Source organism: Rutidosis leptorrhynchoides, chromosome 4, assembly GCF_046630445.1.
Source record: "Rutidosis leptorrhynchoides isolate AG116_Rl617_1_P2 chromosome 4, CSIRO_AGI_Rlap_v1, whole genome shotgun sequence".
In the NCBI taxonomy this organism is placed as follows: domain Eukaryota; kingdom Viridiplantae; phylum Streptophyta; class Magnoliopsida; order Asterales; family Asteraceae; genus Rutidosis; species Rutidosis leptorrhynchoides.
This window is the reverse complement of record NC_092336.1, coordinates 83,160,529-83,178,406: the sequence shown is the minus strand read 5'-3', so window position 1 is coordinate 83,178,406 and position 17,878 is coordinate 83,160,529. Positions and strand designations below refer to the sequence as shown.

At 36.0% G+C, this 17,878-nt stretch overlaps 1 protein-coding gene across 1 annotated transcript; it reads right to left on the bottom strand.

The window, feature by feature from the left end:
- Positions 1-852: 852 nt before the first annotated feature.
- Positions 853-5,053, bottom strand: LOC139839863 (CDPK-related kinase 4-like). The gene is made up of 11 exons (XM_071830060.1): positions 4,661-5,053; positions 4,363-4,493; positions 4,190-4,231; positions 3,984-4,092; positions 3,813-3,891; positions 2,867-3,163; positions 2,618-2,727; positions 1,677-1,781; positions 1,508-1,570; positions 1,247-1,414; positions 853-1,091 (listed from the first exon to the last, which is right to left on the bottom strand). Exons 1-11 carry the CDS (start codon positions 4,958-4,960, stop codon positions 954-956), a joined length of 1,542 nt encoding a protein of 513 aa, XP_071686161.1. The 5' UTR covers positions 4,961-5,053; the 3' UTR covers positions 853-953.
- Positions 5,054-17,878: the final 12,825 nt, after the last annotated feature.

Here is a 17,878-nt window from a genome sequence, read left to right as displayed (position 1 = left end):
CGGTTTTTTTTTTTTTTTTAGGTTTTGTGGGAGTTATCTGATACCATGATGACTTGTAATATTGTTTATTGATTGACAAAATAGGCGTACAAGTGATATGCTTAAATAGCGCCAACACTAGCAAACCTAGTGGGCTTATAGGAATAGAAGGCCCTTATAAACTTGGGCTTACATAAATAATCTGGATAAATATACTAACTAACATCCGCAACTTATAGGCCGTGTGTCTTCTCCTTGTTCTCATTGTGTCTAGTTATGCCATTAACGAGCTCCTCCACCTTGTTTCTGTGAAACCTTAAACTTCACAAAACAAACCAGACTATGCAAACAGCATGTCGTACTCTTTCTAATTCCCAAGTAGTGGTCTTTTGTGGGCTTGCTATTGTGTATTCTATGGGGTTGTTATTAGGTTGTTCGTGTGTGAGTTAAGTTAGTTGGTGATCAATAAAACTATCATGATGAGAATTAACATTCTTAGTGTGACAGTGATGATGTCACTCTTAGCTGTTTGTATATAGAAGAACATTTGTTTATACATTTGTTGGCCTAAGCCTGCAAACATTTGTTTAACCATATTGAGCATCAGTGTAACGACTTATACAATTTAGTTAAAAACATATAAACATATATTGCTCCGTATTTATATAACACTAGATAGATTAGATGAAATAACTAGTAGAGATCAAGACATCAGTGCAAGTGCCTTCTCCTAATTATATTTTTCCATTATTGTGCGTCTCCGAAAGAATATTACAATAACAAAGAAGATTAAAGCATAAACTGGAAAATAAAAAATAACTGACCTTTACAATTTCTTTCAACAAGGATACACAATAAGTCATCTGACGGGCATATCGCCTTATCTTTTTTTGTTTAAGCATCAGGGAAAAAAAATAATAATAATTTTAAGAATAAACAAACAAGAATCACCTATTCAATTAATCTCAGTTTACCTAATGATGCCTTGTGTTGGCGCTGCGAATAGTTAAACCATGTAAAAGCTTAGCATATCCAAAAAAATTGAGTTTTCCATCTCTACTTCTTATCCAATCCTTCAATATCGAGTGCGCTGTTGGCCCCACATTCATTTCCTGCATCAGTGTTTCATGATGGTTTAGATCAAAATAACATTTTAATATCGAACTATGGTAAAGACAAGTGTGCACATTTTAACCCATTTACTAATATATCAGCCAATTAAGTTACTGTTTTATTTATAACCAAGATTGAAAAATCGAACAAGTACCTGTGCTAATGCATCTACAGAAATGACTCGGTTTCCTTCTAGTTCAAAATATTCAAAAGCTGAGCTGGCAATGGTTTCCCACGTTTCAAGGGCCTCAAGTTGAAGCGGGCTAATTGCAGCAGCACAAAACTCTTCAAATTCCATCCGAATATAAGTAAGAGGCTTCATCTTCAATCATAAACGAAAAAAATAAACACATTATTCATTACCATGAATTTAACAAGTTGACATAAAATTTATACGTCAAGAAATATTTTTTACCGTGTCCAAAATGTCAAGGACCCTTGATTCTTTCATGGCAGCAGTGGAATGTTTCACAAGAGCCTGCAAATTTATGTATGTGAGGCATGTACATTTTATTTTATATAAAATAATAAAAGAAAAGGACGCAAGTTTATATATAAAAGAAAAGGACGTGAGACTAACTAACCGTTCTAAAATTGTCTAGGGAAACATATCCATCTTTAGGTTCCAAGAGATTAAACTGAGCCCTTAAGTAAACGATTTCATCCTCAGTCAAAGCTTTTGAGAGAGCCTTGCACAACACACATCAATAAACAAGATTATTGGTGTATTTGGACTTATGTTTATATCAAATAATTGGATAGTGTACGGATGTGATTTTGCAGTTTGAGCTTATAATAATTAGATAACTACATTATTGACGAGGACGACGACGACGACCCCGCCCCCCCCCCCCCCCCCCCCGACGACGACCACCACCACCACCATATAGGTGGTGTATGGAGAGGTGAGATGTAGACAATCCTGCCTCTATCTGAGAATAAAGACAAGTCATTTCTTTCTCTACCCAGAGTAAAACTCCCAAAGTAGGGAAAGTCATCCCTCTCTCTATTCGACGGATAGAGAGATTGCTTCCGAGTGGACCTCCGGCCAAAAAGTAGAAAATTTTTATATTAAGAATAAAATAGAATTAAAAAATTAAATAAGATTGAATAAAAATAAAATAAAATAGAGACGCCATGAAAATGGTAAAATCGAACTTTCATGGGTTTTAAATCCTGCCTGAAATTTACTTTAAGCTATAGGGGTCAGTCAAGTTGCCAATAAATCAACGCTTGCTGTCGACACAAGTTGGTATGTCGCGTATATCTGAGTAAGTTAAATGATAATGGGATAACACAGTTAGGCCGCGTATATCTGAGTAAAAAAGACGCGCCCTCCCGGGTAACCTGAATAGGAAAAAACCTCCTCCGTTTACCCGTTTTATTTTAGTCTAATATACGATCAGTTCTAATGCTATATGATCAATTCTAAAGTTGGTATGCACGTCATTATTTTAACATAAGTAAGAACGTATTCAAAAGAAGATTTGATTTTAAACACAACTCTATAGCCAGAAAAAAATACCTTCAATGTTGCGCGCTTTAAAGGTGAGGCTCGAAGATATGACTTGACTAACTTGTAGATCAAAATGTCCAATGGGACCGCACGGTTTTCATCTCTTAACCAAGGGTGAGCTGCACATACATTTATCTACCAATTATTGATTTATTATAATACCCGATAGGCTACCACATATCACTTCACTTTCAAATTCAAAATAATACTACGTAATAACTAAAAATTAAAAGATACATTAAATAGTAAAATTCTTACTCAAGGCTTGAGATGCGGTCATTCGTTTCCGATGATCCTTGTTGAGAAGTCGTTTAACAAAATCTTTGGCTTCTGGAGTTACTGAAGGCCAAGGTGAGTCACTAAGATTAGGATCGGCCCTCAGAACAGAACGGAATATTCCGGATTCGCTCCGAGCAAAAAAGGGACGACTTCCACATAATAATATGTACGTTATAACGCCGATACTCCAAATGTCCGCCTCAACATTGTATGATCTGTGAAGTACTTCTGGTGCAACATAGTATGCACTGCCGACAATATCATTGAGTCGTTGATCTGAAAATTGTATAAGAGATTATTTTTGTTAAATTTATTATCAACATCATAATCTTCCCTATTCAGGCTAGAAGGACGAGTATTTTTGCTCAGATGTACGTGGCCTAACTGGGTATCATGTGATCGTTTCCAACCCTTTCCCTAGTTGCATAAAGATCCTTTCCCTAGTTGCATAAAGATATGCTGTTAGTGAGGTTTGAACCTGAGACCTCTTGCGAGGATATCAAGACCTCAACCAAAAGGCTATCTTGAGATGGTTAATCAACGGCATAAGAATGATATGAATCATATGCGTTAAAATTTTATTCTCTCATTAGCTGCAAGTTTTCATGGTGGGATAGTAGCATATCTTAGACTAGTGTTTTTTAGGGTTGATTTGTGGCATTGGAAAAATAGGCAATACTAGCATTCCAATAATTGAAATAGGCATCTCCGTACGATATTACTTCCATAATTACCAAACTCTATAATTAGGGTTAAGCATAAGTCAAGTATTACAATTAATATTGATTACTTATGCAGAGTAAAGTTTAGAATCATTATAGAAAACCCGTCTCTGAAAAGTGATTCGTATTTAGTTCAGATTTTCATTATTTCATATATCATATACCAGAAAAGAAAAGAAGCTAGTAAAGAAAATACAACTTGCCTGGTCTGGCAAAGTCGGATAAACCAAAATCTATAACTTTTAATTGAGATTCTTCATCTTTTGTGCTGAAAAGGAAGTTCTGCCCGAAACAGGTCATTGTATTAGTATCTATTTTATAAAATGAGATGTACTTGTAAAAAAATCAAGTTAAACCCTAAAAAAAAAATATACCTCTGGCTTCAAATCACGGTGCACAACACCCTGAAGATGACAAAAGGAAGCTACACTCAAAATTTGAACAACTATCGATTTTGCATCATTTTCTATATATCGCCCACCTCTATAATGAGAAAATGGTGATCACGACGTTATAGCTTAACAAAACAAATAGCATTTGCAACTAATCATTAAATAAAAATATGGTGCTCCATAATCACCTCGATAAAATGCGATCAAGAAGTTCCCCACCTTCACACAATCTGCCAAAATCATACATAATTTTTATATTGATATCAATAACCAAAGACGAATGGTATCCCCTAAAAGCGATAAAGAGCAGGAAACTGCCATTAATCATTTATGTTATATCAAGACAAGATAAAATACATACTCCATAACTATATACACATTCTGATCATCCTCAAATGCCTCATGAAACTGAACCATATGTTGATGTCCTGATAAACCCTTCAATAATTTAACCTCCCTACGTACATCCTCAATCGATATTGCTGTTGTCATCTACCATAACAAGATCAAATCTTTTTAACAACCAATATCAAAAAAAATACTAAAGTTCACATTTTTATCATCCCAATCAACATTCTTGTAACAACAATGTATGTATGATCAAACATTAAATTCAAAAAGTTGACTAAACAAAAATAAAAATAAAAAAATAACATCACCTTAGCTTTAGAAATGATTTTTACAGCAACAGGTTGATTCTTAAAAACACCTTTTTTACATTTAGCCATACAAGTATGACCAAAATGCCCTTTTCCAATTTCTTTCCCCAACTCATACTTTGACTCAAAATTCCGTCCATACCCAAAACTTTTATCCAACGATCTCTCTGCGCTGACGTCATCTTCCGGTATCGCAGTGCCGGTCGCAGCCGTATTTCCCTTCCCGCCACCGTGCCGTTTTAAAATTGCTGACATGATCGGCTTCGCTGGAGAGGGTGGCGGAAACGGCCATTTGAACATCCGTCTCGGAGTCCTCGCCGGCGACGGCGTTGGCGGTACTCCGGCAGGATACGTTTGTCCCCATGGGCTTCCGGTGAAGGAATGATTCGGGGTATTACTGTTACTACTAGACCTGCCGTTAGCGTTACCATTAACAGCCGGCGATCGTGTTCTTGGTTTGGGACTACGAGGTGGCCGTGGTGGTGGATGATGGTGGTCTTGGACGGTGGATCGAGGGGCATTTTCGTCTTTGACAACGGAGTCTTTGCTGCAGCAATGCCCCATCAACCAGCGATTTAAGTCTGTGTGTTATTTTTACGTTTTCCGGTGAAATAATAAAAAGTCCACTGACTTAGTAGGTTTTTTTTTTTTTTTTTTTTTTTCAAATACAAATTATACAAATACTCTGCAATAATTATTTATTTATATTTATATTTATATATTTATATTTTTAATTTTTATACTTAAATATTTATATATCTGTATGTATTGACTTGCAATTGTATTGAATTGAAAGTGTTATCTTGTGTGTAAATGTAGATGATTACGAGGAAAAATTCAAATAGAGTTTGATTTGAGTGTTGAATTACACCGTCATTGTTTATTACAGTAGTAAACCTATATAAAAATACTCTGTAATAAAATAATATTATTTTAATTTTTGGAAAATTTGCACAAATTACGTTATTCACTACTTAAGTTTGTTTTTGTCTACTTAATTTTTTTAATTATTTATGATATGTGAAGATTTGAGATAAAAATAAAAGGTGAACGTTTTAACCGAAATAGATAAAATATATAATATTATTAAACACGTACATTACTATTTTTATTTGTTTTAAATTATTGTTCCTTACTCTAAATAACAATAAAATACTATCAAAATTTCAGTTATGTGCCTTTTATTTATAAATGGAAATTTAACATTAAATATAGCAATTTTATTAATTATTACTTATAACAACGTTAAATGTAGGGCAAATTAGATAATTCATTAATATACTAAATTCAACAAAAAGTCAAACAATATTATTTTTTTAGAATGGAATGAGTATATTATTATATTTGGATTTGGATGCCACTTAAATATATAGTTTTACATTTTGTATATCACTCGTATATTAAAATAACTTTATTAGCTACTCAAACTTATGATTTGTTGTTTTTCGATCAAATCAAGCCAAATTTATCATAAATTGTAAGGTGACACAAGTAATCTTTATTAAAATAAACTAAATTATAAAATATGATTGTGTTTAAGAAAATTAGCTATCCGTAGGTCATTTTACAATGTTGGATAAGTTTTTTATTTTTTTTATTTTTATTTTATAGAATTTGATATAAATACAAAAAGTTATAAGTTGAATGGCCTATAAAAGCCATTTTAAATGAAGTGACATACAAAAACAAATTTGTATAAGTTGTATATTTGAATGGCCTCTAAATAAGCTCTTAATAAGATTATTGTTATAATATATAAATATATATATATAAATGGATAGTCAATTATTGATACACAAAAGTAATATTATTGTATTACCTAAACTTGTGATATTTTTGCTATAAATAGCCATGAATGCAAGCATTAAACTTGCACCATTTCTCACACTTACAAAGTGTTTTCTTTCTTTCTCTCCATTATCATCTTTGTTCTTACACTTCATTATTAGTATTCTTAATCAAGAATCAAATCACTAAAGATAGTTATAAGCCTACTGAATTATAACATCAAAAATCAAACCACTAAAGGTAGTTATAAGCCTACTGAATTATAACACGTTATCAGCACGATAATCTTAATACTAATTATGGTTGGCTCTGCCACCTAAATGATATATGGTCGGTTATACCACCTGAATAATATATGGTCGACACTGTCGTCTAATTATCATTTATGTTACTAACATTTATATTTCAATTATCTAACATTTATATGGCCGACACTGTCGCCTAATTATCATTTATGTTACTAACATTTATATTTCTATTATCTAACATTTATATGGCCGACACTGTCGCCTAATTATCATTTATATTTACTAATATTTATATTTATGTTATATAACATTTATTAATGATTGCTTACATATGGTCGACACTGTCACCTACTTATCATTTATGTTATATTAAATTTATGTTTAATGTTTATATACTTATGAATATAAAGTGACTATAATTTATCATGTTGTTTGTTTTAATAGAAAATGTCGAATCTGGAAAAGCTTAAATTTACTCCTTTAAAATCAACTGGAAACAACTACATGCCATGGGTTATAAAAGTAAAAATGCATCTTAAATCAATGGGCATTCTTGAAGCCATAAATGAAAACAACACTTGTTCTGAAAAAGAACAAGCAACGGCATGTTGCTTTATTCATCAACATATTGATGAATGCTTACAAAATAATTATGTGACTGTAGAAGATCCCCATGTTTTATGGGAAGGTCTCAAAAGCAGATTCAATAATCAAAGAGAAATTTTACTTCCAGCTGCTATGGAACAATGGAGAACATTAAGGTTCCAAGACTTTAAGAAAGTAAATGAATATAGCTCAGCTCTGTATAATACATGTTCACAACTTAAATTCTGTGGACATGAAATAAGTGATGCAGACATGATGGAGAAAACTTTCTCCACAATGAATGCTGCAAACATCACAGTGCAAAGAAATTTGAGAATGCTAAAGTTCAAAACATATCCTGAACTTAATTCATATCTCTTAGTTGCAGAGCAAAATGATGAGCTATTAATGAAAAATCAGCAATCCCGTCCTACTGGTACACTTGCAATCCCTGAAGCAAATACTACAAATAATTATAAACAGAGACAAGGACGCGGGCAAGGTCGTGGTTATAATAACCATCACCATCATCATGCCAAAAGCCATAACTATGGTAGAAACCATCCTTATGGTAATGGTAATGGTAATGGGCGAGGACGTGGTCGTGGTCGTGGCCGTGGTGGTCAAAGAAATAATAATCCACGAAAATATAAATATCAACCACAAAACAAGCCCACTAAACAAGATGTTGAAGAAAATTCTTCTAAAAATTCTGAAGAATCTTGCTACAGATGTGGTAGAATGGGCCACTGGGCTAATACTTGCCGAACATCTAAACATCTTGTTAAGATGTATCAGGATTCGCTGAAAGATAAAGAAAAGGAAGTAAACTTTGTGGATAACGTCGATCCAACAGTCACTGAGAAACCATCTGATTTATATGAAGATTTCTTGAATGTTTAAGTTGTGTGTCTTTCGAAAAATAAACGATTTAATATCGTCTGTCTTTGTCATTATGTTTGCTAAATGTTTCAGTACTATATATTTGCGTTTAAAATATTGTGTAATATTAATGTACTCACTATTTATTTCTTATATATGAAGTTCAATATGAATTTTGCTGGAATACAACATCAATCAAGTGGTGGAGATCTCTGTATAGCAGACAGTGGAACTACACACACTATACTTAAATCCGAGAAATATTTTATTGATCTAAAACCAACGGAAGGAACTATACATACAATATCAGGACCTGCTAACTTGATAAAAGGGATAGGAAAGGCAAATTTCATACTACCAAATGGTACAAAATTTTTAATAAATGATGCCTTATTTTCTCCCAAGTCAAGCAGAAATTTATTGAGTTTCTCCGACATATACCTTAACGGGTATGATTATCAGTCAGTGACAACAGAAAATGAGAAATATTTAAGTATCACTGACAAGAGTCATGTGGTTGAAAAACTGCCAAGACTTAGTTCTGGATTACATTATACACATATAAATGTACCAGAAATACATATGGTAGTTAACGAAAAATATATTGATCCTGGTGTATTCAGTTTATGGCATAACAGATTAGGTCATCCAGGATCAACAATGATGAAAAGGATTATTGAATGTACTCATGGACATCCACTAAAGGATAGAAAAATCCATCATGATACAATGGTTCCATGTACATCTTGCTCTCTTGGAAAATTGATAACTAGACCCTCACCACTTAAGGTTGAGAAAGAATCACCAATGTTTCTTGAAAGAATTCAAGGTGATATATGTGGACCAATTCATCCACCATGTGGACCATTTAGATATTTCATGGTTCTAATAGACGCATCTATCAGATGGTCTCATGTTTGTCTGTTATCAAGCCGTAATGTGGCATTTGCAAAATTTCTTGCCCAAATTATTAAATTGAGAGCTCATTTTCCTGATTACACCATTAAAAGGGTGAGATTTGATAATGCTGGTGAATTTACATCTCAAGCATTTAATGACTATTGCATGTCTATAGGAATTGTTGTTGAACATTCTGTTGCTCATGTGCATACACAAAATGGTTTAGCCGAGTCATTGATTAAACGTTTACAGTTAATCGCTAGACCATTGATAATGAGAACAAAACTCCCTGTATCTATATGGGGTCATGCAATTTTACATGCTGCTGCATTGATTCGCATCATAAATATTCCCCCCTACAACTTGCTTTTGGTCAAGAGCCAAATATTTCCCATCTTAGAACATTTGGTTGTGCAGTGTATGTTCCAATTGCGACACCACAACGTACAAAAATGGGTCCTCAAAGGAGGTTGGGAATATATGTTGGATATGAAACATCTTCAATATTAAGATATATTGAACCTATGACAGGTGACGTTTTTACAGCACGTTTTGCTGATTGTCATTTTAATGAAACATTGTTCCCTAGATTAGGGGGAGAAATGAAAAATAAAGAAAATGATGTTTCATGGTGTGAACCTCAATTAAAGTATCTTGAACCTCGCACAAAAGAATGCGAGACAGAAGTTCAAAAGATAATGCATATACAAGAACTTGCAAATCAATTGCCTGATGCATTTACAGATACAAAAACGGTGACAAAATCATATATACCAGCAGTAAATACTCCAGCTCGAATTGAAATTCCAAAAGCTGGCAATAACGTCACTCATGAATCTTTGCCACGTCAGAAACGTGGAAGACCAATTGGTTCAAAGGATAAAAATCCTCGAAAAAGAAAATCAGCTGATAATGAAGTAAAAGAAAGTGTTCAAGAAGAACCACAAATCAGTACTCCTACTGCAGAGGAGATTGATGATGTCAATACAGAAATTGCAATCAATTATGCATATTCAAAAATATTATGGAACCGAAATGAAATGAAAAATCTTGATGAGAAATTTTCATTTAATGTTGCATATGACATCATGAATAATGATGATGATCCAGAACCAACATCTATGGTTGAATGTCAAAATAGACATGATTGGGCTCAATGGAAAGAAGCAATACGAGCTGAATTAGAATCACTCAATAAAAGAAAAGTTTTCGGATCCATCATTCTCACTCCTAAAGATGTGAAACCTGTAGGATACAGATGGATTTTTGTCCGAAAAAGAAATGAGAAAAATGAAGTTACAAGGTATAAAGCTAGACTTATAGCTCAAGGTTTTTCTCAAAGACCGGGAATTGATTATGAAGAAACTTATTCCCCTGTTATGGATGCAATTACTTTTAGGTACTTAATCAGCCTGGCAGTTTCTAAAAATTTAGAAATGCATCTCATGGATGTTGTGACTGCTTACCTATATGGATCACTTGATAGTGATATATATATGAAGATACCTGAAGGATTTAAGGTACCAGAAGCATCAAATGCAAAACCCAAAAAAAATGTATTCGATTAAATTACAAAGATCTTTATATGGGTTAAAACAATCGGGACGTATGTGGTATAACCGATTAAATGATTACTTGATAAGCAAAGGGTATACAAATAACCTTACTTGCCCTTGTGTTTTCATTAAGAAAACAACATCCGGATATGTGATCATAGCTGTTTATGTTGATGATCTTAACATCATAGGTACAAATAAAGAGATCTATGAAGCCATTCAACTTCTAAAGAAAGAATTTGAAATGAAAGATCTCGGAAAAACCAAGTATTGCCTTGGTTTACAAATTGAGCATACGCCTAATGGTTTACTTGTACATCAAACAACATATACTGAAAAGATTTTGAAACGTTTCAATATGGACAAGGCAAAACCATTAAGTACTCCTATGGTTGTTAGATCACTCAATGTTGAAACTGATCCATTTCGTCCATGTGAAGATCATGAAGATATTCTTGGACCAGAAGTACCATATCTTAGTGCAATTGGAGCTCTTATGTATCTTACAAATTGTACAAGACCTGACATTTCTTTTGCAGTTAATTTGTTGGCAAGGTTCAGCTCTGCTCCTACCAAAAGACACTGGAATGGGATCAAACACATATTTCGATACCTTCGAGGAACTACTGATTTAGGATTATTTTATTCTAACGAATCAAAACAAGATTTGGTTGGTTATGCTGATGCAGGTTATTTATCTGATCCACATAAAGCTAAATCTCAAACTGGATATGTATTCCTAAATGGAGGTACTGCAATATCATGGCGTTCTCAAAAACAAACACTTGTTGCTACATCATCAAATCATGCCGAAGTGATTGCATTACATGAAGCTACTCGGGAATGTTTTTGGTTGAGATCAATGACACAAATCATTACTGATTCTTGTGGACTAGAACGCGATAAAAGTCCAACAATTATCTATGAAGATAATGCAGCTTGCATAGCACAGATGAAAGAAGGGTATATCAAAAGTGACCGAACCAAACACATACCTCCTAGATTCTTCTCATACACTCAAAATCTCATTAAGGACAACGAGATTGAAATGAGATATGTTCAATTCAGCAAAAACTCTGCTGATCTTTTCACGAAAGCACTTCCAACTGCTATTTTCAGAACACACGTTCATAACATTGGCATGAGACATGTTCAAAAGATGTAACAACCGAAGCGATGTCTACTTGAGGGGGAGTCAACTCCATGCTGCACTCTTTTTCCCTTAGCTAAAGTTTTTCCCACTGGGTTTTCTTTAGCAAGGTTTTTAACGAGGCAGTAACTTACAGTTGATCTTCAACAAACAAAATTGCTATCCAAGGGGGAGTGTTATAATATATAAATATATATATATAAATGGATAGTCAATTATTGATACACAAAAGTAATATTATTGTATTACCTAAACTTGTGATATTTTTGCTATAAATAGCCATGAATGCAAGCATTAAACTTGCACCATTTCTCACACTTACAAAGTGTTTTCTTTCTTTCTCTCCATTATCATCTTTGTTCTTACACTTCATTATTAGTATTCTTAATCAAGAATCAAATCACTAAAGGTAGTTATAAGCCTACTGAATTATAACATCAAGAATCAAACCACTAAAGGTAGTTATAAGCCTACTGAATTATAACAATTATGTTATGAAGTCAATTTAAAAAGAAAAAAAACCGTAAAGTTTGAACATGCAAACGTTTACACCTTCTTACAACCAGCTTAAATTCACACTATCCGATCTTGGATCGTATTATTTAGTTTTACCTAACTTATCAACTAATTTCATGTCCTTGTTTATGAGTCAACCTTTATGACATGTCACTGCTGTTATTTCTCATAACTAATAGTACCAAAATATTAAAATGACAACCACCATTATTATGATCTAAACTAATATAGCCTTTACAAGGATTAAAGTTGGGATCTTTTAAAGAAGTATAAATTATTATTTTAATTTTTTTTGAAGAAAACTAAAAATAAACAAATTAGATGAGCTTTTTAGCAAGAAGATGGATATTCTTACAAGCTACAAACATCAATCAATGCAAAACAACCAAACCTAATGGCAACGACACAAAACAATAACCTTAGAAAATCAATACGTAAACCAAAAGTAAAAATACAACCTAAACTGAAATACACGAACCTCTACACTTTTGGACTCGGTTCGCTGTCTTGTATGTGACGGAGACATTGAGACAATGCTCCATTACCCTTTTGCAAAAGATTTATGGGCGCGTGTATATCGATGGTGGAACTTAGGCAACAATATATGCTCGAATATGGAGGAAATGTTCAACAGAAAAAGCATCTCAAATTCGACTTCAAAATTGTGGCAAGCTATTGAATCGGCGTGCGGTTACATCATTTGGCGCTATAGAAATCTCACTCTATTTCATAAGAAAAAAGGAAACGGACCTATGGGTCTAAATGAGATTCAAATCAAATTTTTCGTGTGCATCTCAAAACGTTCAAGGAAGATATCGCTTGATTGGAATCAATGGCTATTAAACCCAAAATCCTTCGATGATCATGGTTGACAAGACAAATGTTTATAACAAGACTGAGGGGTGCGTGATGCGCGCTTTAATTATTGATTGCTATTCTATAAAGATAACGATTGTCAAAGTATTATATAGTTCAAAATTTACCATTATAGGTATTCATTATAAAGTTAACACACATCCGAACCTATATAACGACCCAACACATGTGTGTCTACTACATAATGTATGGCATGAACGTGCATGTGTTTTTGGAATGATAATTCTAGCAAATGAAGTACATGATTATAATGGCGGCAAAAATGCATAGAAAAAAGCGACGTTGATGGTATTTCAAACGTGCAATTGAATATAATGAAGGGTCCGTGCAACATCAGATTCCGACCAATCAATCGATTACAACAAATAATCAATCGATACAAACACAAACTATACAACATGCCGCTCGTTCCTTGTAACGACCCAACCCGTTAACCATCCGAAAACGTGCCACAATTTTTTTTTTTTTGAAACAGTTGATCTGGACGGCGTCCAAAAGCTTGGACGGCGTCCAGCTCTTAAGACTGGGATGGCGTCCAGACATTTGGGACGGCGTCCAGATGTACTAAAACATTCTGATCAGTTTTTCGAACTCAGGCGGGCGAAAACCCGCTTCCCGACACTTTTAAACCAAAACACTTTCACAACATATTACAATAGTTTAAACTAAGAGTTTTTCACAATAAAAACCGAGTTTTACGACACCGGACCCACATCGACCCAAAATACCATAAGTGACTATTTCGACCCATTAGTTTATACAAAAACATAGACCGAGCATGGGATTGGGGACACGCTACCCAATCCTAATCAAATCCAAAAGCAAGTCTTCTAAAGCAACTACGCAAGTCCACTAGTCCCCGCGCTTACCCGAGCCACCGCATCCATGCAATCTATAAAAATGTAAACAACGAGAGGGTAAGCTAACGCTTAGTGAATGATAATATACTACATACATATATATGTATAAAATAGACACGCCACACAAATATCAGATACCGCATACCAAAGCATCCAAGTATAAGGCAAGCTAAGCTAAGCATACCGTAGTCACTAAGCAACAAGCTATAGATACATCAACAAATATAAGTTCACCAACGACGATGTGAACAATGCCAAGAAGCTACACCCGGAGGGTTAGCTACATCACGACAATAAAACAATATATATATAACAATATATAAACGAATAAGGTTAACCCCTTAACCCATTACCGAATACCAAACACCACAATGAAGATTGGCCGAACAACCCGAGCCTTAGTGAATTCGCACAACCCGATATTCACTTCTTCACCAATTCAACAACCGAGGTTGGCCGAACTACCCGAGCCTCAGTGAATTCGCACAACCCGAGATTCACTACCTCATCACAAGATGACCGAACAACCCGAGTCATCATGAATCCGCACTACCCGAGATTCACTTCTCAACATCAAACCCACGGTCACGGGATTATAAAATCCACCACATCGGGGTTATCCACATCACAACAATATCAACCCTTCGCCTTTGGGGTTATAACATCCAAATCACAACCACGTGTGATAACGTACACACAACGTGTACCTCGCCAAAGGTAAACAACCAAAACGCACAACCGTGCCAATTGGACCTATACACAAGTCCATTAAATCCACCTATATGTGAAGTGAGCTCTATAACCGAGAACCACTTCACCCGACCCGCACCCATCCTACACATACATATGCACATAGGATATTAACACTCACCTTGTCGCCTTGATGAATGCTTCCAAATAATCCGCAACTCGTCAATGGAATGTACCTATTCCATTATCACAATACAAACAACACAATTAGGGTTGACTTACAAACCAACCCAATTGACCCTTAGTGCAAATTCGACCCATTTGCACTTCTAAGCACGAAACGCGCCCAAACTAACCAATAATCACTAACACGAGTGAAAATGGTCCTAACACGCCAATTAAACCCGAACACAAGTGTTAAACACGTGTCATACCCATTTTGACACCAAAACCCTAATTTTGACCCATTTCAAAATTAGTTAGCCAAACTCACCCAAAAGAGTTTCAACACTTCCATAATCACTAAACCTAGTGATTAAACTCAAGATCAAACCCTAATCAAGGCTAAAACGTCAACCAACCCAAAACCCGCCAAGTGACAAGATTAACAAGTCACCATGAACCTACTTCATCATCTAAAAGGGTTTCACAACAATCTAGCTCAAAACCCTAACTTGAACATCAAATCTAACAAATGAAATTCGGAGTTTGAGCTTACCAATACCACCACAAAGTAGCTAGGAGCGAGATGAACAACTTTAGAACCCGAGCTTTTGCGAGAATCCGACTCCTCCTTCTTCAAATCCACGTCTCTCTCTAAAACCTCTCTTCTCTCTCTAGATAAGGTTGAGAGTGTTTTTGGTTGGTGAGAAATGATCCAAAGTGATCAATGAATCAGCCTTGAAGGCTCCAAACCAGCACCCAAGTGAATTTACAATTTTACCCCTTTTTAATTAATTAAAACAGCTGGCTCGACAGACACTTTGGACGGCGTCCCGAATCTTGGACGGTGTCCCGTCCTTTATTTCTGGACGGCGTCCCACTTCTTGGACGGCGTCCCGTCCTTCTTTGCTTGGACGGCGTCCCGAATGTTTGGACGGCGTCCCGAATAACTAAAATGCCAGAAACAGAAACAGGGTGTTACAACTCTCCCCCACTTAGAATCGATCACGTCCTCGTGATCCTCGTCACTTAACCAAACGGGCCACACTCTACGGTCCTCAACATAAGTCCCAATCCGACTTTCCTAGTCAACTCTTCCCATTGAATCACCTTTAACAACTAGAATCGTCTCCCGCGATTTATCAAACCCACTATCCGAGCACTAAAACCATGCTCACTCCCTATCATCGGGAAAACTCAACCAATCTCGGACCTAGATATCAATCCCCTAGCGTATCCTTACCGAGTACAATGCTATAAAAGTAACCAAGTCAACCTAAGTTCAACAACACGAAATGATGGAGACCGAACCAAACGAATCCTTACAGATAACACCAATCACTAAACATCCCTTGTAGTGCGCAATACGACCCATACGCAACTACCGTAACATCATAACAAACGGTTAAAACCGATAGTGCCCAAAACGACTATGGCAATGCTAATCCAAAGGTGTACCAAAATCGACAATTCGTCACACCTGTAACAACATGTGAGCGAAGCACGGCTATCGCATCACTAATCCTACAACATGGTTGTCACGACCCCACCATCGGTGTATAAATCAACCGATAGTTCACACAACATGGTCCTTACGTCCCCACCATTGGTGCATAAAATAACCAATAGATCAAACCAAACGGTCCTTACGACCCCACCATCGGCGTATAAAACAACCGATAGATCACAACTCAACATGGCCGAAACAACCCGAGCCTGAACACATATGGAGGATGGTCGAAACAACCCGAACCTTAGTGAATTCGCACAACCCGAAATTCACCTACCCAATCCATATACCTCACAACGAAATGACCGCACAACCCGAGTCATCGTGAATACGCACAACCCGATATTCACTACCACCGCCACATAGTATAACCGAGGATGGCCGTACAACCCGAGCCTTAGTGAATCCGAACTACCCGACATTCACTACCTCAAACTATGAGTCCAACCAACAGGGACAATCGTACTACCCGAAATATTGTGAATACGAACAACCCGATATTCACGTCCCACAACACAACTCAGGAATGGTACTCGCATTTCCCACCGGTACTCGCATTTCCCGATAATGTTACACCATACGACATAACACTACTCCCTTGACGAAGTCAGCGGACCCGAAGATCATGCTTCATCAATCAACAACCATGATGAAGTCAGCGGACCCTAAAGGTCATGCTTCACCAATCTCAATACCGGATGAAGTCAGCGGACTCCGAAAGTCATGCTTCACCAATATAACAACTCGCTCATGATGAAGTCAGCGGACCCCGAAAGTCATGCTCCACCAATCACGTACTACCATGATGAAGTCAGCGGACCTCGAAGGTCATGCTTCATCAATCAACGCCCTTTTGGCCTCGAACGACGAGTAGCGTAATATCGCGCTCTGTTACGCCATAGTGAATCCTAGCGGATACCACTAACCATTCACACACTCGAGCAAGAACCACCTATATCAAACATAGGCACAAGACAATAATTCTCTAGAAGAGAATCCGACACTCACCTCCCTTAACCGAAGGATTTCACCTTACTCACCAAACACGTCCATTATCTCTCAACGAGATTTACCACATTACCACCTCGGTGATAATTCAAATCCAAACCATAAGTACAATTTATCCGAAATTGTAATCTACCACAAACCAACCAAACTAGGTCCCAACACAATTTTCGGATCTTACTAAAACGTCATCCGAAATCTCACACTAAAACTTCCTCGGGCGGGAGTGTAACTCCCCCACTTGGAACTACATCACATAACCGCATCTCTTACAACCGTACCATGCTACCAAAGGTAGACTTTACCAACAATTGGGCTCTCACGACCCATCACCACATCTTGCTCCAACCGAGAGCACACGAAGGATCTAAATCAATCCTCAAACACTTCGAACGGAAAGTGTACTACAATTACACAAACCACACCCTCGCAATCATCCAATTGCTCTAGTTTGTCAATTTCCACCTGGTCACTCATGTACCTAAGGGTT